The 22,549-nt window shown below is 46.1% G+C and overlaps 6 protein-coding genes across 11 annotated transcripts; 3 read left to right on the top strand and 3 right to left on the bottom strand.

The window, feature by feature from the left end:
• Positions 1–301: 301 nt before the first annotated feature.
• On the bottom strand, positions 302–3,787 carry LOC9645756 (J domain-containing protein required for chloroplast accumulation response 1). 2 transcript variants are annotated; one of them, XM_024666534.1, is made up of 8 exons: positions 2,729–3,787; positions 1,357–2,548; positions 1,221–1,296; positions 1,083–1,162; positions 964–1,029; positions 819–908; positions 588–764; positions 302–534 (listed from the first exon to the last, which is right to left on the bottom strand). In XM_024666534.1, the coding sequence occupies exons 1-8, from the start codon at positions 3,706–3,708 to the stop codon at positions 496–498; spliced, it is 2,700 nt and encodes an 899-aa protein (XP_024522302.1). In that variant the 5' UTR covers positions 3,709–3,787; the 3' UTR covers positions 302–495. The 2 variants fall into 2 exon arrangements, with proteins under 2 accessions (XP_024522302.1, XP_024522301.1); XM_024666533.1 differs by having other exon boundaries at positions 1,083–1,168; positions 2,729–3,785.
• A 2,178-nt stretch (positions 3,788–5,965) lies between these two features.
• On the bottom strand, positions 5,966–8,775 carry LOC9645779. 5 transcript variants are annotated; one of them, XR_002991229.1, is made up of 4 exons: positions 8,371–8,775; positions 7,735–8,192; positions 7,628–7,682; positions 7,428–7,568 (listed from the first exon to the last, which is right to left on the bottom strand). XR_002991229.1 is itself a non-coding variant. In XM_024666509.1 (3 exons), the coding sequence occupies exon 3, from the start codon at positions 7,412–7,414 to the stop codon at positions 6,020–6,022; it is 1,395 nt and encodes a 464-aa protein (XP_024522277.1). In that variant the 5' UTR covers positions 7,415–7,568; positions 7,628–7,682; positions 7,735–7,753; the 3' UTR covers positions 5,966–6,019. The 5 variants fall into 5 exon arrangements, 2 of the variants coding, with proteins under 2 accessions (XP_024522277.1, XP_024522276.1); XR_002991230.1 differs by having other exon boundaries at positions 7,628–7,666; XM_024666509.1 differs by lacking the exon at positions 8,371–8,775 and having other exon boundaries at positions 5,966–7,568; positions 7,735–7,753.
• Positions 8,776–8,835: 60 nt separating this feature from the next.
• LOC9645755 (pterin-4-alpha-carbinolamine dehydratase 2, mitochondrial) lies at positions 8,836–9,764 on the top strand. The gene is made up of 6 exons (XM_002992782.2): positions 8,836–8,914; positions 8,962–9,025; positions 9,086–9,183; positions 9,242–9,365; positions 9,419–9,487; positions 9,541–9,764. The coding sequence occupies exons 1-6, from the start codon at positions 8,837–8,839 to the stop codon at positions 9,624–9,626; spliced, it is 519 nt and encodes a 172-aa protein (XP_002992828.2). The 5' UTR covers position 8,836; the 3' UTR covers positions 9,627–9,764.
• Positions 9,765–10,204: 440 nt separating this feature from the next.
• Positions 10,205–11,363, bottom strand: LOC9645778 (pathogenesis-related protein 5). Its single transcript, XM_002992758.2, has 3 exons — positions 11,253–11,363; positions 10,666–11,099; positions 10,205–10,617 (listed from the first exon to the last, which is right to left on the bottom strand). Exons 1-3 carry the CDS (start codon positions 11,311–11,313, stop codon positions 10,330–10,332), a joined length of 783 nt encoding a protein of 260 aa, XP_002992804.1. The 5' UTR covers positions 11,314–11,363; the 3' UTR covers positions 10,205–10,329.
• Positions 11,364–15,906: 4,543 nt separating this feature from the next.
• On the top strand, positions 15,907–20,174 carry LOC9645777 (probable LRR receptor-like serine/threonine-protein kinase At1g06840). The gene is made up of 20 exons (XM_024666513.1): positions 15,907–16,194; positions 16,266–16,416; positions 16,476–16,547; positions 16,617–16,688; positions 16,749–16,892; positions 16,942–17,013; positions 17,073–17,147; positions 17,199–17,276; positions 17,336–17,404; positions 17,452–17,520; positions 17,571–17,642; positions 17,693–17,776; positions 17,826–17,909; positions 17,968–18,473; positions 18,528–18,701; positions 18,766–19,061; positions 19,123–19,174; positions 19,237–19,487; positions 19,540–19,674; positions 19,730–20,174. Exons 1-20 carry the CDS (start codon positions 16,014–16,016, stop codon positions 20,078–20,080), a joined length of 2,988 nt encoding a protein of 995 aa, XP_024522281.1. The 5' UTR covers positions 15,907–16,013; the 3' UTR covers positions 20,081–20,174.
• A 114-nt stretch (positions 20,175–20,288) lies between these two features.
• LOC9645754 (aluminum-activated malate transporter 9) lies at positions 20,289–22,526 on the top strand. The gene is made up of 6 exons (XM_002992780.2): positions 20,289–20,786; positions 20,890–21,030; positions 21,080–21,355; positions 21,423–21,565; positions 21,654–21,800; positions 21,855–22,526. Exons 1-6 carry the CDS (start codon positions 20,498–20,500, stop codon positions 22,467–22,469), a joined length of 1,611 nt encoding a protein of 536 aa, XP_002992826.2. The 5' UTR covers positions 20,289–20,497; the 3' UTR covers positions 22,470–22,526.
• Positions 22,527–22,549: the final 23 nt, after the last annotated feature.

The raw sequence follows: 22,549 nt of genomic DNA, 5'->3' as shown, positions 1-22,549 counted from the left end.
CAGGAGGAGTTGGAGGCGGATTGTACAGCCTTCCTTGACGCTGCGACGTCTGTGAATTTGTGGATACTGGAACATCGCTATAGTGTTTCTGTTGTAGAAGAGCTTTCCAACCAGAATCTTCGTTTCAAGGCTGGCTGATACAACTCCGTGTGAGCTCTTGTTCTATATATAAACTTTCTTAAACACCAACATAATATTTCATGGGTTAAAATAAATAAGCAACTGGAAACACCTCGAGCAAAAGGAACAAAAGGTCCCTTTATGTTTCTTTAACTACTAGGGCTGGACCGGACGTCCTGGATTGATGTTTCACTGGATACTCTTTTTATTGCTCATATGCATTGTACACGCTTTACCGGTGCCACTATCGTCTCGTTTGATGTTTTGGCACCTCCATATCTTACAATTCTCCCCAAAAAAACATTCTAACATGTTATAAGAACCATGACCCCGGCTCCTCGGGCTCTAAATCAGGAAGGATCACACGCGAGCGAGCTAGAACGCCTGTTCCAGATTGAAAGTTGTCCAAGCCTCCTGAGAAACATAATAGCATTCGTGAGTGAGCCGGGCAAATCTTCAAACCGAACCTGTAAGAGATCGAATACTTTCTCTGCGATGTACTTGTGCTCCGTCGAGGCATTCTTTTGCTGAAGCTTGTCCGGGTGGACATACAAGGTAGCCTTCTTGTACGCCTTCCTTACAGACGTCGGTTCTATAATGTCGATCAATGATATTGCTTGCCATCCACACTCGGGCCACAAAATCTGCAGCATGCCAAAACGCTACAGAGTTTTGCATTCGGACAACAAAGCGCTTACGTATTGGAGGGTTGAAAGAAGTGCCCTGAGGTTGCCTTGTTTGCCAGCGGCCCATCTTTTAATGACGTCGTCCAGAAGCTCTGCAACTCTCTGCAACAAACGTGAAATAAGCAACCAACAAGTGAATGCAAGACAACAGAAGTACCTGTTTCTCTTCTTGAACCCTCTCAAGCTCCAGATCTCTGTTGTTTTTCTCAGCCAATGCCTTGGCCTGCACTTGAAGAAAGAACATTGAAGAAAGTATCTTGTCAACACCATCCTTACCACTCTTTCTACAGCCCGCTGATGACGTTCCAATCTAGACTTCCTGCGTTCGGGATGTTCTCCGTCAATCACCTCAAACTCTGTCCCTACGCCGGGAATTAGTACCACGAATGAGGCGAGGACAACAAAACGAGTTACCACAAAGAGATGACAAGTCGTCCGATAATACACACTTTGGTTGTTCTTCGGCACTCAATGAGGAGCTTGATGTTTCCTGGTCCAGTCACAAATAAGAAACAAGATATACGAGACATACGAAACAAAAAGATGATACCTCCAGGCTCGACTTGCTGCTTCCCACATTTAAAGCGCCAGTTCCCAGTTTCTTCTCCTCACTTTCACCAGATGACTGTTCCACAGCCACCTGTTCATGGTCGCCACTATCTTTCGGTATTTTCTGAACTTCAGCTTTTTGCTCCGCTGCACATCCCCCTCTCTCCGGTTTGGGCTCGGGGTCCGGATCCGGACTAACAGCATCTTTGGCGTAGCAATGATCGGAGTCTTCATCTTCGTAAGACCTACCCGACGGAGATGTCTTGATCGAGTTTGAAACGGACGGGCTTGACTCAGATACCGATCCCTGAGAAACCACATACTCCTCAGCGACCAGCCCATCCAGGTCCTTGATAGAATACTCCATAAACGCATCGGTTTCCAAGAAGTCAGACATATCCTTCTCGCTGAGGAAGTCGACGTTCTTAGATGGCGCGGGTCTCGCGGGTGGTAGAACAGTCGGCTCTGTCGTCAACTGTACGTGATTGACTGTAACGAAATTTACCTGTTTCTCTTTTTTGCTGAATCCGTCATCATAAGTGAAGCTGTCGGCTGCTTTCCTCGGAAAGCACTTGATCGAAGGGTCCGTTGACAGCTCAACCTCATAATCGAAGTCTTGCTCGGCCGCGGAAGAATCACAGAAAGGACTGCTCGTTGCTTGCGCGCTTCCAAAACTCTTCTGACCATTCGAAGCTGACGTCTGTCCTGGAACATGGCTGGCCTCTCGCCGCGTTCTAGAAGATCTCCTGTGCGATGATGTCTTGCTGCTGCGGTGTTTTCGATTAGTTTTATACGTGTGCCTCGTCGCAGTGGAAGCCTTTCTGAGGTACTCCTGCTCGGAAGACTCGCTGCTACTGGAGCTGGCAACTTCCAAGTCAACTTCACGTCCGAAAGTTTTCATCTTGGGCACAGCATCCCCGGCAGCGGGCACTTTCGAAACATTCTTGTACACTTTCTCGTAGCTGGCCACACCGACCGGATCTTTCGCACCTTTGGAGGCCCTCGTGCTGTACGAGTGCACTGTTGAGTCGTCAAATTGCTCCGTGAAAGGAGAGGACGTGGCCGAGACACTGGTTACGGCAGGCTGCTTACGATTGGATTCCAACTCCACAAATGTCTGCTGAGGGGACTTATCAACGGACCCCAGCGAGCTTTTGTGTGGACTGTTAAAGTGTTTGGCATCTCCATACACCCTGCACAAAACCAAGAGCGAATCAGCCACAACATGCCGGAAAGCTAGATAGAAGCGAAAAAACAAATAACAAACACGAGATGCTCCACGTCCAATCATGCAGCATTCAACCAGAAAAAGTGAGTGACAAACACAAGCTTCCAACTTGGCCTACAACTAGAGCTAAACTAACAGCACGTACTCTGATTCATACTCGAAGATTGGGTTCCCGTGGGGCTCGCGGCACATCGAGTGGATGGACGAGACCGGGCTGGAGTCGGATTGAGAGGAAAGCTTGGTTTTAACCCCCGGCTTTCTCTTGGCTTCCGCGAATCCAGAGCACCGCAGCAAATCCTTCAAGAGTTTCGTCCTTGGACCTGTGAGAGGACCCCCAAACACGTCGTCGTAAACGATCTCTTCCGCAGGAGGAGGAGAAGCAGCTGCTACAGGGATCTTGGGCAGCTCCTCGCTCGAGCCTTTAAACACCTCGCCAGTGTCGCGCTCCGGAACGGGCAGATCGAAGACTGGCAATTCCGTGGTGCGGGATTTCGTCTTGGAGGATTGCTGCTGGAAAGAGAAGGACGTGCTGCTGCTGCTGCTACTGCTTCGTTTGGATCCTCCCTGGAAGATGTCGTCATAGTCTGGAATGGCCGCATTCCTGCCAGTGGGAGCCGATGCGAGGTACTTTGGCGGCCCTCCAAAGACATCGCTGTATTCTATCCTGCCGCTACCTTTGATGCCGTGTTGATGCGAGGAAGAAGAACAAGGACGGCACGAATCGCAGCAAGAGGAAGAAGAGGAAGAGATATTCTTCTTCCCAATTCCTGGAGGTTTGATGCCGCCGCATCCACTGCTAACCCTATCCCCTGCCAAATCGCTGCTGTTCCTCCTGATTCCAGCTCCAGCCATGGCAGCTCCCGATCCAAAAGATGCTACTCGGGACGACGACGAGAAGGGACTTCGACAAGACGAGCCATCGGCGATATTACCACCCGCCGCCGCCGCTGCTGGCGATGGCGCAGGGCTGCGCTTGCCGCAACCTATCCCTAATCCTCCTTCTCCCGGGAATGCAGGCCAAGCAGCGCCGCCGGAAGCGTGCCGCCGCCTGGACGATCCGGACTGCGGAGGCAGCGGCGCCGCCTTGTCCGATCGCCTGATCGCCATAGCTGGAGCTTCCTCCATCGCCACCACACAACGAGCGCAAACAAAAATAATGGGCTCGAGACAGAGGTTTACACAGCCATTGGGAGAATGCCCAAATCTGAGCGGTAAATTTCTTACCGGGATGTCCGCCGTGGCGCCGTCTGGTTGGGCGGAGCTGCACACGTGGACAGATGCCCGCCGCGTGGCTACCACGCGGCCCTAATCGCATATACCGCGCATCTTGGGACCGATCACAAACGGATGAGAGAAAGTGATGTTTGGAATTTTTTTAGTTTCGCGCTGCGATCTCTTGTTTCTATGTAGCATGTACGGACGATTACGTAGACAGGACAATATGGGCCACCCCTGGCCCATCCAACCCAATAGAGCCATGTGTGTTTCACGCAAACGGTCGTGATTGGATGCTCCAAATTCACTCGTGTTCCTGACCGTCGATGGCCTGTTTTATCTCATCGCCCACCACCTTGGAAATGGTCTTGGATAGTTGGACTATATAGAAAAAGCTTTCCTGGAAATTTATATTTCCTTGGCCTTGCTTGGTTTGCACATCACATTCGGGCATTTTCTTGTGGTTTGCAATCGATACAAATGGGGAAAAGCGTGAAAAAATCACCACCTTTTGCTAGAGAGCCTGTGAGGGCCCCCATCACAACGAAACAAAGCAAAAATATACCTCTTCAAAGTCAAAAAAAAACTATGTACACGATCCCCCTAAGTATTGGTCGGCCAGCTTTTCTCCCTACCCAGATCGCAAGACCCCGAGTTCCATGCACGTACATTTTGGTGGTGGTGGTGGTGGTGGAAGTGGTCAATCAATATAGGCATTGGTGATTTTTGTTTCTTTGTTGCAGATTTCCTGGCCTGCCCAGGATCGATCGATCGATCTCGTCTATCTCTTCAAACCTCGGCCTTGTTTGATGGTGCTTGGACTGTTGCTATTGTTCCTTGTGTGACGGAGCGAGCTAATGTTTCTCCTCCAACACTGTTGTCATGTTTCATTTGGCCTGGGTGGGCTTCACAGCTTGGAGATAAAGATCCCACTGCTGTGGCTAAATGGCAACTATCTATTTTCTATAAGTCTAGCTTGAGTGGGCTTCTAGACAGAGATCGCCACAGACATTGCTTTCACTCACATCAGATAGGTAGATGCTGCGATTGGAATGGACACATTGAGAGGATACACAACAATCAAAAAAGTTAGCTGTCAATAACAACAATGTTGCTGGTGATGATCCTCCCCCTTTTTGGTAACACAATCAGACAATTCAATAGTGTCAGAGCACATGAAAGAAAAAAAATTGCCTGGCAAGAGAAAGTTCTTGCTTAAACATTAATAATAATAAAAAATAATAATTTATTTATTTAACTAATTATTACTCAACTCTTTACACTAAAATTATCACTCTTTCATTTGATTCACACAAAGGCTATAGGATAGGGAGACTGTTCTTTCTTTCCCACCTAAAATCCAACTAGTCAAACAACCAAGCCGTGTGCGCTCCACGCGTCCTGCCCTAATTGACTGCTTCCACTTCACTTTGCTGCTGATTAGATGGATAAATAGGGCACGCTTTCTTCGATCTTCTTCTCTTTTCTGGTTGCGGAGCTACTTTCCTTCTCTCGATCCGGCAGCTGAGATCTCTACGCACATTGCGAGCGCCGGATCGATCCATCGCCAGCCAGCAGCTATGTGTCCGCTGCGATTTATCCTCGTCTTCCTCTCCGCCACACTGGCAGGGTATTTCGCGTGGAAGAATTTGTGGGGCGCTAGCGCCGGCGACGACGAGGAGCAAATCGAAGAGGAAGACAGCGCCAAGCAACAGGAATCCTCGTCGCTGCTCGACAAGGTATGCAAATCTTCCCACTGTTACCGCAATGCGAAAAATCTCTCTTTTCTTCTTCTCAGGTTTGCTCCAAGACGAGTTTGTTCTTCTGGACGTTTGTAGACATGGCCAGCGGTCGCTACTTGTGGCAAAATCTAGTGGCCAAGCAAAGCAAAACCAGCTAATCTGATAGAGGTAGCGCTTCCATTTCTCACACAAAGTCATAGGCTATAGCTCATAGCGAAGAAAACTAAACAAGGAGCGTGATCCAGCGGTCGTGCATCCCACGCCCACATTCGTTGACAATTTCCTTCTAGCCAACATGTAAATCATCTTCTTCTTTTAGTAGAAAAGTTCGTCTTTTTTTTTTCCTCATTCATCCATTGTGGATTGACTCGCTCAATCTCGTGAGTCGTGAAGTAAAACTACTTAGATCCTCCGTAACACTTGTCTGTTCAGTGGTGCCTCCTATACCGAATAAAACAAAGGAGAGAAACAAAAGAGGATCAAGCTTGAAGAAAACTGCCAGGAGCTTCCTCCAAAGCTGAAAAGTATACCTCAGACTCTGGAACACTGCTACTATCATTCCCGCCATCGCCAAAACTTTGCCTTCCATCACCATCCTGCTGCTGCTGCTGCTGCTCACATTCCTGCTGGACGATCAAACGCTGGCCGTGCACATCCACCTCCGCCTGTGCTGCTACTTCTCTGCCTTCCCTCGCATCCTCCTGACCCAAACTTCCACCGTCTTCAAATGCCACACACCGGCCAGCGTTTGCCGGCGCAAACATGAACTCGGTCTGGCCCAAGTTCACCACCACCGTGATGTCACAGTCGGCTCCAACCACGGGAAACAAGTGTGGTGTCGTCGAAGGCATCGGGCCATCGGCACGAAACGTAAAGTCGGTCGTCATCTGCTGGCCACCATTGTGTGTGAAGTAGACGAGAGATCTGTCCAAGTCGTAGCCGCAGCCAACCGTGACCCCGACGTAGTTCCACCTCCTGCTCGTCGCAACACCGTCGTGAGGATCGTTGATGTAGACGCTGCCATTGGAGTGGTAGCCGAGAGAGACCAAGTCGAGGCCTGGGAGACGGAACGGAGGTGCTGGTCTCGCTGCCAGGCCGATACCAACACGTCCGCTGATAGAGCCCGAGCTCCTTCCGTTTTTTCCATTGCGAGAGAAGCTAAGGATTGTCATCTCGAAATAGTTGACGTTGGGAAGACAGTTTGGCGGATGAGCACTCGGAGACAGTGGAAGGAGACACTGGAGAGACTGACAACGTCGGAGACGAGCACATCCCGGATTCAACCGAATTTGCTGCAAAGGCTGGCCGGTGGTGCTCCTCAAACAACCCGAAACCGGTGGAATCGACTGAAAGATCGCTGTGCTTAAGCCGTTGAGCTCGTCTGGAATGCCCCTGTACACGAACTGCCAAGCCGACCACGAGAGCGCGTGCTGTCCGAGCTCCTCTTCCTCGTTGAAAGGCATGAACAAGTTGTAGGCACGCCACTGCTCGGCAAACATGAGACTGTGCGTGGCAGCTGCCTTGGAGCGCATGTCTCTGATCCGCTTGGCACCATAGCAAATGCAGCAAAGTGGTCCACAGATGAGCAGAGCGATGAAGGCCGAGAAACTACCAAGGATGATTGCCAGACGTATGTCTCGCTTCCTGTTCCTGTTGGACTGATCTTGGCCATCTTCTACACTCAGTTCCGCTTCCACTAGCCTGCTGTAATCGGAACAATCCAAACATCCTTCTCCTCCTTTTCCTCCTCTTGCTTTGACGACGATCGACTTCACAGACTCTAGCGACGCGCTGCTGCTACCACCCTGCTTTGCTGATGAAGTTGTGACGCATACGAGTACCAGGAAAATGACGCAAACACATCCTTCATTCATTCAGTGGCCGGCCTGGAGGGTGAGTGTGCCTGAGATTGACAATTCTCTCATCCCTTGCCAACGCGCGAGGGATGAAAAGAGCAATGCGCGACCAGTGGATGACTTGGCATTCCACGTGTCGTGAATCTTATGACATACACGCAGCACTGCATTCCTGAAAAACCATGAAAACAGTCAAGCAGCATTCCAAATAGAGATCTTTGGCTGGCTTACCAGATTTTCTCGGCTCCACAAACAAACAAAAGAAATACTCTGAACGATCCAACACCTCGCAAGTTGAAAAGAATAAAAAGAAAGTGAAAGACCAAAACGAACTAAACCTTCAAGCTTTTGCTGGAGAAGACGTCATGCAGGACAGCAGCCGACCTTCTTGGTTGCAGTCACGTCGTCTTTGCTCACGTTGATCGTCTGGCCCTTGCCGGGAACAGCCGATGGATCCTCACCAACATCCAGAGCTTTCTTACTCACGACGCGGTAGATCTGCGTGAGTATCTGCTTGAACGAGTTCTCCACATTGACGGACTCGAGTGCCGAGGTCTCCATGAAGTAGAGGCCTTCCTTCTCGGAGTAAGCCTGGCCATCTTCGGTGGAAACGCAGCGGAGGTGGCGGAGATCGGACTTGTTGCCAACGAGCATGACGACGATGTTGGAATCGGTGTGGTCCTTGAGCTCCTTGAGCCATCTCTCAACGTTCTCGAAAGTAACCAGCCGGGTAACGTCATAGACGAGCAACGCTCCCACAGCTCCTCGGTAGTAAGCACTGGTGATAGCTCGATACCTGTATGAAAGTCCGGAAAGGAAAAAAAAGAAGAAGAGAGAAATCGTGTGAGTTCTTTGCTGTTCTTCGTAGTTCCAAACTCGTGATACTAGAAGAAAAAAAAAACGATGTTGTCTAGCTCTACTACAAAGAAGAAAAAAAACTGGGAAGAAAGGAAGTGAAAGAAGAGGGAACGCACCTTTCTTGGCCTGCAGTGTCCCAGATTTGCGCCTTGATGAGCTTCCCATCCACATTGATGCTGCGCGTCGCAAACTCGACGCCAATCGTCGATTTGGACTCCAAGCTAAACTCGTTCCGGGTGAATCGTGACAGAAGATTGGATTTTCCCACACCGGAGTCCCCGATCAAAACTACCTTGAACAGATAATCGTAATCGTCCTCGGATCTGTACGCCATGGCAGCACAAATCCCTCCTTTGTGCTCGCTTTCTACCCTAAATCCCGACAGCAGCTCAAAGAAGCGAAGGCTTGCGCTCCCGTTACAAGAAATGGAAACGGCCGCGGTGCGTCGCCAAGAAGAGCCCTAGAAACCCCTGCATTTGCCGATCGTCAGTCGAGGCAACTCCTATTTGAAAATTTTCCTACTCTTCTCACCCAAGAACCCTAACAAAATCGGAACCGTTGGTGACACTCTCAACGGCTAGGATGGGTCCATGTGGCAAACGCACGCTAGGGCGCATGGCTTATTCTCTTGGTGTTTTTGGAGCAGCAGTAGCGTGCAAGGTGTGCGCGCGTGACTGATTTTGAGTGACTTGATTGATCCTTGGCAGGCACGCATTCCGATCACAGTGATCGCGAGATCCATGTCGTCGCAGTCTTCGCAAGCGAGCGATGGTAAGAATAAAATTTTCTTCCTTTGCTCAAAGCAAAGATTGGTTGATTTCCTTTGCCCAGAAATTATCAGTGATCTTTCCAAAAAGAAATGTGTTCCGTGCGATTCCAAAAACTTGAGGCCAATGTCAGAGGAATCTGCAAAGGAGCTGCTCCATCAGGTGCGTTCGTTTTTAAGACTTGGTCGAGGATCTTTTCTTCTTTCCTTTTCTTCTTTAGGCACCGGGATGGAAGATCGAGCAAGTTGATGGCAAGCTGGAGCTCCAGAGGAGCTGGAGAACAAAAAGTTTTATCAAAGGGATTGAATTCTTCAAGCTCGTGAGTGATGTCGCTGAAGCAGAAGGTAAGAAACTCTTTTTCTCTTTGATTTTGTTTTCCATCTCTGTTTTGTTTCAGGCCACCACCCGGATCTCCACCTTACTGGCTACAACAACGTGAGAATCAACATATCCACGCATTCTGCTGGTTAGTTTGATGCGAACTCCAATAGCTTTCTCAAATTCTGTGTGCTCTACCAGGTGGCTTGACAGAGAATGACTTCATTCTAGCAGCCAAGATCGGGGCTTTGGATGCGAGCGACTTGTTTAGAAAGCCAAAAGTATGAGAGAACGCGGTACGTTTTAGAATCTTCCAGTTTCCTAGAAGCTATCAGAGATAAACTCTTCATCGTGCTCAGCTCTAATCAGAGCACGGTACTTGTGCCACTTTTTCTTCTTGTTGGGTAATATCGCTTTCCCTCTTTGCCACTGCGTCATGGTATGCTCGTATCTCCAGATCATCCAGGCGAAGAAAATGTTTTACTCCGTGCATCGCCACTTTCCTTGTGCTTGGACCATACAAGCACAAGATGTCTGTCAATGGCTCCATGTCAATCCTGTCGCTAGCACATTCGTATACGTAACCGGCAACTTGGATGTGTGGGATACACAAAGACCATGGAAGGAGGATACTGTTCTTCCAGCTCTGAAAGAGCAGAGCAACTCAAAGCAAGGATCTACAGCTGATATCTCGGCTGAGAATGATCCCATCTCACGCGCAGTTATCTTCCGGGAGAATGCAATCATCCAGATACTGATTCAGCCTGTTCAAAAGCTTCTCTTTCGTGTGATCTTCGACATTCTCGAAGGCTTTGGAGAAGTGAGATTGTAAGAAACTTTCCATGCGCGTCGGGCAAGCTTGGGATGCCTTTGCAAAACTGGATCTTTATGTGACAGGAGATCTTTTCACAGTCCGGTTCGACGGAGGTGAAGGTCCCTTCTTTCATTGTTTTGCCCACCGGGTTTACAAAACTCCGATTTGACACTTATTTAGAGAGCCTCGACTCGGCTCTGAGAAGACTCATCCTCTGCAATAGAGAGACCCCCGCTGGGGCAGAAGGTGATGGTGTAACCCCCACCGGAACCACAGGTGAAGGTGCTGGTCGCGTCGTCGTAGGCGTAGCTATATGCCTGCGGGCACGCGTCTTTGAAAATCCGGGAGAAGTACGTCGGACTGCACGTCTCGGGCCTGTTGTGCGACCCCGTGCAGCAGAACTCCTCGCTGTGGAACACCTCGCAAGCGCTCTTGCAGCCGATGACCCAGTTATCCTTGCGCACCTGTATTGCTCGAGCTTAGAAACTAATCCCGGAAACTGATGCTTGTACCTGGAGCTCTTTAGGACAGCGGGCATTCACGTCGCTGTGACACCCGGCCGAGGCGCAGTTGTACTCGGGGTTGATTCGCAGCGGTAAGTTGTAGCCGTCGACCAGAGACACGTCGTAGTAGTCGAGGCCGGCGAAACCATTGAGCTGGAACTCGGCCAGGGTGGCGGGCGTGACACCACCCGAGTTGCCGCAGTTGAGTTTGTCGCCACAGTCGCCCGAGTCGCAGTGACCACGGCCGCTACCGTCGAAGTTGCAGCCCCTGCGTCCCCAGAACCGGCCCGCCCAGCCCGAGCCCGGGTAGAGGTCGTAAGATTGCCACGATTCCAAACGGGCACCCCCACCCCCGAGTTGCGGCTTGCCGGAGTTTGAAATCCAGCCGGGCCACACTGTGAAGGGGCAGGCGTTGTAGAGGCGGATTCGGACGCCGTGCACACCTGCATGGAACGAAGAACATCAATTGAGAAAATAATGCTCTTGCGAAGAACTGCCTAGAAATCCCTCGGATTAGGAATTGGAAGAACGACAATCATGTTTAAGCTGTGTTCATGCTAGAATGCAAGACTTTGAAATTCAGTGCAGCTAAGTACCTTCAAGTGTGAGGAGAACAATAGCCAAGATAGCCAGCGTGTTCACTCGAGAGAGCTCCATGCCTCTATCCAGTATAGGAATTCTCGCTCCGAGATTAATAGCAGGATAGGTGCCGCCCACTTTGACCACTATTTCAGTTTAAAATGCCACCGAGATGTCATTTGCGGGAATAATGATCAACAAAGGCTGCAAATTGCACCCAAGAGTCATCGAAACATGATCGAATTTGGATCAGAGCGGTAGGAGGATGTGGGGTATAGTCTTGAGTGTTTCTTGCGTTGACACGGCTTCTTTTCAGACTTCGTGAAAAATGGGAAGGTTTAGCATTTATATCTAACTAATATAGATGTTACATGTGGTATACATATAAGATGTAACATATAGTCATACAGAATATGAATATAATTAATTTTAATCTAAAGTAACTTGTAAATTGCCATTTAAGCTTCCTTTAAACAGTTTTCTTTTGGCATATTAATTATTTATTTATATTAATATTTAATTATATATTATCATTTATAGACTTATATATTATTCTCATCAGAAATTATTCTAAAACCTCATAAAATATACTTATTCCTAAATTTCATATAAATTATTTAGTTTTTTATTTATAAGTTTTAATAATATCTTAGTATAGCCCAAAAGTGACTCCAATATTTATGAAAAAAGTCTAGTTGTCCACAAAAGAAGGTTGATGAAATTCCTAAGGCACAAACCACTATTTTTGCTAATTGTAATAATAAGTGATTTGTGGAGGTAATTGATAAAGAGAACACATAATAAAGCTATAATAATAGTGTCAATTTAGAGCTAAACAACCTTTCCATCATGCTTATGATTTATAAACTTATTGAAGTTATGCAACACCTTTCTAATGGATTTAATTCCTCAATATTAAATCCATACATTATAGTTTAAAATCACTAACCTTTAAAAGTAGTTGATCTGTAAGAAGTCAGGAGCAAAGAAGTTAAATAAAAAGTTGCTTATAGCAAAAGATCACATTGCAACTCTCATAAATACCATTAATTAAATAACCATTATTGATATGTAGAAAAATAAAAAGTTAACACATATGGCTCTTAATCAAATTTTTTCCATAGAAGCTTTCTACTATAATAATATACCCTGTCAAGGTGATAGAAATTACTAAACTAAAAGCACCTAAAAAATGTCTACTCTAGCCTCATGCATTAATAGATGTATAGATCACAATAGTCTAAATAACATATACCTTCTTTAGTTAGAAGTCTTGGATGAAACTAACTTTTTCACTTATGGTTGTGATTATTTTTTGCGTTTATCACGTGTCATGAAGATATTGAAGATGAATAACTTCTAAAAATGCATGGTGTGCAATTATAAATTCCACAATGACATGTATATGCTCTTTGGGTTGGCAATAGTAATTGTCAAAAAGAAATTGAAAAAGACCACTTGCCTCTTGATGCCACATAAAGATGGTTAAATTTAGATTTTCAAAAAGCTAGAGGACTATTTAGTATTTGAATGGGACAAAATGAAATATCTCTACCGAATGACTTTTCGCTTGTATAAGTAATTATTTAGTCATCTATTTCATAGATGGCTATATAATTTATTTTATGAATTTTTTCTTATATATGTGACAAAGTAAACAATTGGACATTAAAGGATTTGACAAATGCTTTTAAGTATATTTAAATTTTATTATTGAGTGTGTTGTTACTTAAAAATATAACTGCATACTAAATATGATCATGTGTTAACAAGAAGAAATAAAGATTACAAAAAGATATGCAGTATGTATTTAGTTTAAATTTATAATTAAACTAGAAATCAGTTTATGTTTACTTTTTTTTCTTTATAATATTAGCAATGGCAAAAACTTGAGCAATTGGACAAAATTATAAATTACCATTGTAAAGGAAATTTTAATGTTGTTTTTATTGCAACTTTTTCAAATGAAAAGATAAAGATAATAGTTGAAGCTATTAAGGTAGAGGTTAATGTTATTGAGGTAGTGGTTGATGCAATGGAAGTAAAGGTTATGATTTGAAATGATATTAGGGTTATAATAATTATATCAAACTTGATTGGTATTGACCCTTATATGAATTTTTAAGCCTCCTCCATTGAATTGAACTTTGGGTTAGAATACTTATTAATTTATAATAACAAATGCTAGATAAGTTAGAGATTAAAAGAAAGATATATTCTAGCTTTTATAAGTAAATCTTTAGAACACATCTTTTCATTACTACATAATATTTGTAATCTGTATTGTTTGTAATATTGTTGTTTATAAGCTTATGATAAATTAACAATCCTTGAACAATACTTTAGGCAAGTTTCAAGATTGCTAGTAGCATTTTAACACTTTATTAAATCACTTGCTAGTGAAATAACATTTAATTAGTCCTACAACCATCAATAAATTACTAAAATCAATCTTGTAAATAGTTTTATTATTTTAATTTAAGGGCTTTATGGACTTGAAAAGTCTTTTGACTTGATATAAAGCCTATTAGAAAGCTCTCCCGACAAGCATCCTTCCCATCATTTTCTATCAAATAGCATTTGGCATGTCGGGAAGAAAGTTTGAAAAAACATTTCATTGGGAATATTTTTATTTCTTATTAGGAATTTTTTTCTATTGTCAAAAGAATTTCTGCTGATGGGAAGAAAATGAAATTTTAGATCCATCAGAAGGTCTTAAAGGTGCTTCCAAAAGGATCCATCAGGAGAAAAATCATGAAGAAAAGTTTTTAATAAACACTGTTAGGGTTTATTCTCTTAACAAAAGAATTTACATTCTATTGGCAGAAAAAAAAATTTTGTCATTAGAAAATATTAGAATATTTTCCTGACATATTTTCTCATTCTAGCATATTGTTTAGGACTTTTTGACATAGCCAATTTGGCCTGCTACATCATGACCATGTAATCAAAATAAATATCTTAAGAACTCTCTTGTTGGGAAGAACCCATTAGGATTCTCTTGTTGGGAAGTCCCAATAGAAATATATAATGAAACAAGTGTTGAAGGATTGCAAACCCAAACCTGTGTGGCAATCTTATTATTCTATAATGATGAATGTTTACATCAGTAGGATCTCAACCATTAAATTAAGAATATGCTAGAACATATTTTTTCTAATCCAAATGGTTGGAAATGCCATTCACATATGTGAGATGCAAGCCAAGAGGGAATATATATGGGAGATTCTACCACTTTTTTCCCTATTCAAGCCTATGAGGGTACAAAAGAATTTTGAGAATAAAATGGCCAATTTAGCTTAAACCTTCTCTCTCTACCTCAGATTTCGTGCTGTTGACGTCTTTAGGATCCTGCCAGCTGCATTCCACTAAATTTATGAGGAGAAAACTTTGGTTGTGAACTCATAAAGGTAAGTATTGCTTCTAGAATGAAGGGATGCAAGTTTGTTTGTCGTCAAAAGCAAAGACAATACTGAAAAGGCCCCAAATCCTCCATTGGGAATGTACGTGTGAGAGGTTGAACTCATGCTTAAAATATTTTTGGTTTTGCATATCCTTGACTTGCACAAGAATTATTAGTTGATGTTTGAAGAATGTATGGTCTTCTCGTGTGGTGGGGGTGACCGTCATCAAAGGGTGAGTTCTATTAGTTTTGATGGTTGAAGAGAAAACCTAGTGTTTGCTTCTCCAAGGCGCTGGAATTCGTCCAGGAACATGCCGATTTCTTGGGAGGCGAAAGGTCGCTGTATGGGCTCTTCCTCTTCTTATCTACAGGTAAGCCAAGCTTTAACTCACAAGAACTTTGACAAGTGCTTTGCTTTGCAAGGTTATGCCTGTGCTCAAGCCACAAATCGCGTGGAGGTGGAGCCGTTCATAGTACCGGCAGTAGACTTGATAGGATTTGGTGACGAAGATTGGGTGCTCGAAGTTGCCAGGCTCTTGCAAGGCTACGAGTTTGTAGACCATTACGACTACAGCCAAGAGACAAGGAGCTTCCCCTTTGTGGGGAATGGGTAATGTGGAGGAGGAAAGCTCAGTTCCAGCAGAAGGGTCGTTTGCTTACAACTTTACTGATAAGGATGGAGTGGCAAAGGTTGCACGCTTTCATCTGGTTGGAGATGGTCTTGAGCGGCCTCCCAAAGAAGATGGTGTGGAAGACGAGTTTGCTCTGGTTATAGGATGCAAATTGAGAAACGCTAGAAAGGCATTGCAAGTCGATCTTTGAGCAACACACTGCTTTTGGCGCCTTGGACCACGTAGAAACTTTAATCGGACGCAAATGTAATGCGGGCAATGTAAAGATACGTATCCAGCGAGGAGACCTTCTAGAGCATGTCAGGAGTTTTCAGTGCCAACCCCCACATTTATGTGGATTCACAAAAACACTGTCAGTCTCGATCAGTCTTGACGGATTCTCGCTCCCGAGGAGAAGATCATGTCAACTGTGATAGGAGAAAAAGTATTGAAGGGCTGCTGAGGACCATGTCAAATATGTCTACTTCCTAAACGCGGGCTTGAGTGAAATCCCGCCGTTGCTTGGACATATCGGACGGCGGCCATGAAGCGCGGGAATGCTTGCACACGTGGCGCGATTGGGGGCCGTTGAAGTGGGGAGCCTTTTTTCTTTCTTACGCTGGAGAAAGGGTGACGATGGCGGGGCGTGAGGTTTATTTAGGGTTCTTGCGCGACTTGTGTGACGCTTGTCCCACCTGGCGTCCTTTCTCGCGTCGAACGATAGGCACTTCCGAGAATGCGGCCATTTTGACCGATTCCAGGCGATGCTTGCTACAGCCGGCGGTGCTGCCGCGTTTTGTTTTCTTCGATTGGGCTCGGCAGCGGCAGCGCATGACTCCGCATCCCGGAAAATGGATCGATCGGCAAGGTTTCGAATTGGAGCTGTGGCTTTACTTCTTTGGATGGCGCTGGGATTTGTCCAGTCCGTGACGGATTCGTCCGAGGGTAAGTGCTCGAAATTTCAATCGATTTTCTCATTTTATCTTTTCCTTGGTTTTCTTGGTTGGGTGTGGCAGTCGCGGCGTTGAGGGCATTTCAGGACAGAATTGTGGACAATAACGCAAGGCTCGAGAATTGGTGGGGTAACGATCCTTGCGGGAATGGCACAAACTGGGAAGGCGTGTTTTGCGAGCGCGATTCGAGAAATATCTTTCACGTTGTGGAGTTGTAAGTCTAAAGTCGTGCTCCATCATTGTAAAACTGACCAGAAATTTTCTTTTTCTTAGGCGGCTCTTGAATCATCAACTGTCTGGCACTTTAGCTCCAGAACTTGGAAATCTTCGACGGCTCAGGATCTTGTAAGTGTTTTTTTTCTCTATTTTCTCTTAAGCTTATGCGAAGTCACGTTTTCGTTTTCTGTTGCGAAGGGATGTTATGTGGAACGATTTCACTGGGAGCATCCCGCCCACTTTTGGCATGTTGGAGAACCTTGACCTCCTGTAAGGGTGCTGTTTTTTTTTTTTTTTTTTTCCGATTAGCTATTATATGTGAATTTGCAGCTTGCTAAACGGTAACAAGCTTACTGGCGAGCTGCCATGGGAGCTTGGAAATCTTACAAGGATGAACAGGATACAAATCGATCAAAACAATATCACTGGTCCAATTCCTCCTACATTTGGAAATCTGACCAGCGCTAAGCACTTGTGAGTCTTAATGCGTGTTTCTATTGAACTGTTGATAACGCGGTGACAGCCACATGAACAACAACTCCCTAACCGGAAGTATTCCACCGGATATTGGGAGGCTTCCAAATATTGTCCACATGTGAGTGTTTTCTGTTTCTTATCCTCGATGTGTTCTTTTGATGTTTTTGTGATTGGCAGTTTGCTTGATAATAACAAGCTTGAGGGAAGGCTACCGGTAGAGCTTTCGAACCTTAGAAACACGCTGCTTATTCTGTAAGAATACAATATATTAACTCTTGTAAACTTGAGCTCATGATGTTGCAGGCAGCTGGACAATAATCGCTTCGCTGACGATGCCGTGATCCCGGCGGAGTATGGAACTCTTCAAAATCTATTTAAGATGTGAGTTAGCGTGCGTTATATCGTCTGGCCGCAGGTCATAACACCTGTGTGACCTACAGAAGCTTGAGAAACTGTAACATACAAGGACAGGTTCCAGATCTTAGCAGGATTTCACAGCTTGGATACTTGTAAGTTTGTTAGCTGTGGTTTTTATTTGTGACTGATTTTAAAACAGGGACTTGAGCAACAACAACTTGACAGGAGAGATACCAAACACGGGGATATCGTCAAACATTACGTCGATGTTAGTAAGACATTTATTTTCCTGGTGCGATTAAAGTTTTGTTCTTTCAGAGATCTGTCCAACAACTCCTTATCCGGAAACATTCCGTCCAGCTTTAACAATCTACCGAACCTTCAAGCACTGTAAGCTGTACTTTTGAGAATGCTTTATCTTCTAAACTTTCGTCCTACAGTATCCTCCACGACAACCACCTTAATGGATCTGTTGATGGAGCTTTAATTGCCGGATTAAGAAACTCGTCACTAAGGCTTCTTTTGTAAGGAAAGGCCTCAAGATTTTTTAGTCTTAAAATGTCTGCCCTGCAGGGACTTCCAGAGCAACTCGTTTTCCAACGTCGATCCAAGCTTGGTAGCAAACATTTCAGCTTCGTCTGGAATGTATAGTGCCTGGTAAGTCATCTATAACATAGGAACATGTTCATTGTTCATTGCTGTTAATTACTTACAGGCTGGGTGGAAATCCTGTGTGTCAAAATACGTCACGGAGTCTTTCGCCCGTCTGCCAGTCCGGTACTCTTGTTTCACAAACTGCTCAAGACAATGGATTTGGAAACAATCGAAGTGAAAGTTGCACTGGTTTGTGTGATCCGAATAGTGAACTGATCCCAGCGCTTGCCGTTCGTGGCCAGTGCGTTTGTGCTTCACCGGCCGTGGTTGCGTACAGATTGAAAAGTCCAGGTTTTACATTTTTCGATCGCTACATCAATCGCTTCGAAGGTTATATATCTAGCGGGCTCAATCTCACCCGAGACCAGGTATTTCTCAAAGGATTTAGGTGGGAAAAGGGACCCAGGCTGGCAATGAACATCAGTTTCTACCCGCCGGTACAAAACAGAACAAATAACGTGTCCGAGTTGAGGAGGCTGTATCATGCATTCGGTGGATGGTTAATCCCTGACGACGACGTCTTTGGGCCGTACGAGTTCCTCGGTTTCACTCCTCCATTTGGAATTGGTAAGCCTGTCGGCTGATGCGTTGTTTGCTAACGATCGCTGGTTATGTGCCTAGATCTATACGACATCATCCCACGGCCAGAGAAGAAAAAGCTCACTGCGGGTGCTATAGCAGGGATACTGATTGCTGTCGTCGCAGTAACTGCAGCAGTCGTAGGAACAGTGGTGTTTTTCCTAGCACGAAGGAGGAGCAAACGCATGGGAAAGTCAAGCAGAAAACGAATTATCAGTAAGTCTTACTATTTCTTATTTTGACACTCATTTGAAATCTCTGATTTATTCAAAACTTGCAGCGGACAAGCGCGAGCTTAACGAAATGCTGAAGGTGGCAGGAGTGAAGTCGTTCTCGTACGGCGAAATGCTAGCGGCGACAGCATCATTCGATGATGCAAGGCTGGTTGGCCAAGGTGGTTATGGAAAGGTTTATAGAGGCGTTCTATCCGATGGTCACGTTGTTGCGGTGAAACGAGCTGAGGAAGGATCCTTACAAGGGACTCACGAGTTTTACACAGAGATAGAACTCTTGTCAAGGGTGCATCACAGGAATTTGTTGTCCTTGGTTGGCTACTGTGACGACGAAGGCGAGCAGGTCTGTTGTTTGATTTTTGATGATCAAGAAACACTGACTATCTTGCTTTCATTCTCCATAGATGCTTGTTTACGAGTTCATGGAAGGAGGGACTTTACGAGAGAGGCTATCACGTACGTTTATACAGCTTTTGTACTGCCCCATAATTGTTTACGAGCTTGTGTTTTTGTTTCAGCAACTATCAAGCTTCCTTTAGACTTCGCAACCCGGTTACGAATTGCTTTGGGATCAGCACGGGGAATTCTGTATCTCCATACTGAAGCCAATCCTCCCATCTTCCATCGGGACATAAAAGCGAGCAACATTTTGCTGGATGGCAAGAACATCCCCAAAGTTGCCGACTTTGGTTTATCACGGCTTGCTCCTTCGCCTGATTTGGATGGCGTGACACCTGGTCACGTCTCCACTGTAGTCAAGGGAACTCCGGTACGAGTTATCGCATTCTCCTCGCAGTTTTTGACATGTCTGTGATGCACAGGGGTATCTGGATCCAGAGTACTTCTTGACGCGGAAGCTCACAGATAAAAGCGATGTGTATAGCTTTGGTGTGGTGTTGATGGAACTCGTGACTGGAATGCATCCGATTTCGCAAGGCAAGAATCTCGTGAGAGAGGTAAGCTTTTCCGTGTTTTCTTTCACGAGCAACGCTGACGGACATGATGCTCTAGGTGACTGCCACATATCAAGCAGGGATGGTGCTTTCGATAGTAGACCAAAGAATGGGAAGCTACCCGTCCGAGGGGCTGGAGCCAATGTTAAGACTGGCTCTCAACTGTGTCAAGGAGAATCCAAACGACCGGCCATCCATGGGAGAAGTTGTGCGAGATCTAGACGACTTGTGGCGATCGATGCCGTGGTCCGACGCCTTCTCCACCTTCGACGATCACCACCAGAGCAAATCCAGGAGCGACGAGAGCGCGCGACCCAGGGACCTGTACAATGAGTTGTATGTGTCCTCCAACGCGGTGGAGGAAAGTGGCTTGTTTAGTGGAACCATCCACGCGGTGGCTCCAAGGTAAAAGTACTCACTCGTGTAGAGTTTGTAAGACTGTTTGCCAACGGCTATACACAGTAAAAAAGAAAAGAAAAAAAGCATAGGACAAAGTTTCATGATCTTCAGAAAAAAGAGAAATTCGTGCGTATCTTGTTGTCATGCTAAGAAATGACAAAAGGTGGTGGAGACTGAGGTCAGTAGTGGTGGTGCCTGTCTTGCTCTTATTGGCTGGGCTTGGATGCAGTGGCAGTTGCCCAAAGATTTTCAATGATGGTATTACATTGGTTTTTCATTTTACCTTCTTTTTTATAAGTCAATTTTGTCTTGGGTGGAGAGCCTAGATGACCTTTGAGTCGCCCTGCCACATTCTGCGTTCCACCAACAAGTTCAACACGATCCGCTTTGCCACTTCGTTCCGGATACCGGATCATCAGAAAGAACGATGCAGAACGAGAGCGGTGCTGTTGAAGTGCGGGTGTCTCCTGAACCCATCCGAGAGAGAGATGAGCAGCAAGGGGAAGAGCAGCAGCAGCAGCAGCAGCAACAGCAGCAACATTGGTCGAAATGGTTCTTATTCCAAGACCCTCGAAGATTGATCCATGCCGCCAAGGTTGGACTGGCGCTGAGCTTGAGCTCGCTCTTCATGCTGGTGGAAGAGCCACCCAGACTCCTGGGCGAGAATGCGATCTGGGCGATCAAGACCGTGGTGGTAGTGTTCGAGTTTACTGTGGGTATCATGACCGTGGTGGTAGTGTTCGAGTTTACTGTGGGTATGTGGAAAAGCGGGTCTTTGTTTTTCTTCCCGAGCCAGGCAGCTTAAATCTTGTTTGCCAGGTGCTACGCTAAGCAAGGGGCTTAACAGAGGCCTGGGAACACTTGCAGCGGCATTTCTGGGACTGGGCATCGCCCACTTGGCCGATTTCTGTGGCCACATTGGAGAAGCATCTATCATCATCACATCGGTGTTCTTGGCAGGTATAAATCCCTCTTTTCTTTCTTTCTGCTACAAGAGACGAGTCGACAGGTGCCGTGGCAACTTTCCTGCGCTTCATCCCGAAGCTCAAGGCCAAATATGACTACGGTCTGCTCATCTTCATGCTCACTTTCAGTCTTATCAGCGTCTCCAGCTACCAAACGTCCGAAACCTCGTTCAAAACAGCCTCCACTCGGATGTTTACGATCCTGGTGGGCTGTGGCATCAGCCTGGTTATATGCATGTTTCTTTTCCCAGTCTGGGCTGGAGAGGATCTCCACGCTCTCTCCTCTCGCAACTTCGAAACTCTCGCTGATTGTCTACAAGGTATAAATCTAAGAAGCATTTGTTTATACTTTTGTCACCGTCAATGCCTTGTCTCTTTCAATGTCAGGCTCGGTCGAGGAGTATCTCAAGATTCCAGAGACTACAATGCAAGCCGTGATGGAAAAGGAGATCCAAAACCGGGCTGACAACGACGACATCTACGTAAAATACCGAGCTCTGCTGTCGTCCAGCCAGACGGAAGAGTCTCTGGTGCGTATGAGATAAGAAAATCTAAACAGTGCCGATCAATCAACACATGCTGATCAATGTTCTCTTTTGTCATCTTTGATCGTGCCAGGCCAACTTTGCAGGATGGGAGCCACCTCACGGAAAGTTTCTCAAGTGTGGCTATCCCTGGCCGCACTATGTTAAAGTTGGCGCGGCCCTTCGGCACTGCGCGTATGCTTCCATGGCACTACACGGCTGCGTACGAGCAGAAGTCCAGGTACGTGAATAGCACTGATAAAGATATTAGTTCAACACACATTCGAATGCTCAGGCACCATATGAGTTGCGACAAGTGTTTGGCACCGAAATCCTGAAAGTGACCAAGAGCGCGACAGAGCTACTGCGGCAAGTGAGCGTCAACATCCGGAACATGGAGCACTGCCAGGAGAATGTGGACGCGCTGCTCGTACAAATGACAGCCTCGACGGAATCTCTGCAGGAATTCATCGACGCCCACTCGCACCTCTTCATACACCCGACCATGGCCACCGCCATGATCGCTACCCGCAAGCCCAGCAACACTCCGCCAACTTTCGAGTACAGCACCGACCCCGAAAGTCCGTTCTCTAACAGCAGCGCCATCGATCCGGCACCACGAACCATCCATCGCCTGGCAACAATGGGAAGCTACACGTCGCTGAGCATGCAGTCCATCCGGAGCGCGAGCAACTTCTCGGTGGCGACTTTCACGTCGCTACTGATCGAGACGGTGGCGAGGCTGGAAAACCTGGTGGAGGCGGCCGAGTGCCTGGCGGAGCTGGCCAGATTCAAGGAGGTGACAAGCGCAAGCCAGCAAAAGATTCATCGCCGGGAGAGCTTTCTCAGCTCCGTGGCCGACGAGGACATTGTACGCAGGTCGAGCGCACCAAACACCAGCACGGAGTAGAAACCATATGATATAGTTAGTATTATCAATAAAGAAATCGAATCAGTCGCCAACAAAGAACAAGATAGAAACGCTCGAAA

The sequence above is a fragment of the Selaginella moellendorffii genome, unplaced genomic scaffold (assembly GCF_000143415.4).
Source record: "Selaginella moellendorffii unplaced genomic scaffold, v1.0 SELMOscaffold_142, whole genome shotgun sequence".
NCBI lineage: Eukaryota > Viridiplantae > Streptophyta > Lycopodiopsida > Selaginellales > Selaginellaceae > Selaginella > Selaginella moellendorffii.
Note: the sequence above shows the minus strand (reverse complement) of the source record. Positions and strands in the feature narration are given on the sequence as shown.

Excerpts from the sequence above, each read along its gene's own strand:
- LOC9645756 (XM_024666533.1), bottom strand. The coding sequence starts at position 3,708 with ATGGAGGAAGCTCCAGCTATGGCGATCAGGCGATCGGACAAGGCGGCG. Across the intron at positions 1,030-1,082 it reads AGCGGGCTGTAGAAAGAGTG|GCCAAGGCATTGGCTGAGAA; the intron begins GTAAGGATGGTG and ends CTTCAAGTGCAG. Across the intron at positions 535-587 it reads AAGTATTCGATCTCTTACAG|GAGGCTTGGACAACTTTCAA; the intron begins GTTCGGTTTGAA and ends TATGTTTCTCAG.
- LOC9645779 (XM_024666508.1), bottom strand. The coding sequence starts at position 7,414 with ATGAATGAAGGATGTGTTTGCGTCATTTTCCTGGTACTCGTATGCGTC.
- LOC9645755 (XM_002992782.2), top strand. The coding sequence starts at position 8,837 with ATGGGTCCATGTGGCAAACGCACGCTAGGGCGCATGGCTTATTCTCTT. Across the intron at positions 9,184-9,241 it reads CAAAGGAGCTGCTCCATCAG|GCACCGGGATGGAAGATCGA; the intron begins GTGCGTTCGTTT and ends TTTCTTCTTTAG. Across the intron at positions 9,366-9,418 it reads TGATGTCGCTGAAGCAGAAG|GCCACCACCCGGATCTCCAC; the intron begins GTAAGAAACTCT and ends GTTTTGTTTCAG.
- LOC9645778 (XM_002992758.2), bottom strand. The coding sequence starts at position 11,313 with ATGGAGCTCTCTCGAGTGAACACGCTGGCTATCTTGGCTATTGTTCTC. Across the intron at positions 11,100-11,252 it reads TGTTCTCCTCACACTTGAAG|GTGTGCACGGCGTCCGAATC; the intron begins GTACTTAGCTGC and ends CGTTCCATGCAG. Across the intron at positions 10,618-10,665 it reads GCTGTCCTAAAGAGCTCCAG|GTGCGCAAGGATAACTGGGT; the intron begins GTACAAGCATCA and ends CGAGCAATACAG.
- LOC9645777 (XM_024666513.1), top strand. The coding sequence starts at position 16,014 with ATGCTTGCTACAGCCGGCGGTGCTGCCGCGTTTTGTTTTCTTCGATTG. Across the intron at positions 17,148-17,198 it reads AGAAACACGCTGCTTATTCT|GCAGCTGGACAATAATCGCT; the intron begins GTAAGAATACAA and ends ATGATGTTGCAG. Across the intron at positions 19,175-19,236 it reads TTTACGAGAGAGGCTATCAC|CAACTATCAAGCTTCCTTTA; the intron begins GTACGTTTATAC and ends TTTTTGTTTCAG.
- LOC9645754 (XM_002992780.2), top strand. The coding sequence starts at position 20,498 with ATGCAGAACGAGAGCGGTGCTGTTGAAGTGCGGGTGTCTCCTGAACCC. Across the intron at positions 20,787-20,889 it reads AGTGTTCGAGTTTACTGTGG|GTGCTACGCTAAGCAAGGGG; the intron begins GTATCATGACCG and ends CTTGTTTGCCAG. Across the intron at positions 21,356-21,422 it reads TCTCGCTGATTGTCTACAAG|GCTCGGTCGAGGAGTATCTC; the intron begins GTATAAATCTAA and ends TTTCAATGTCAG.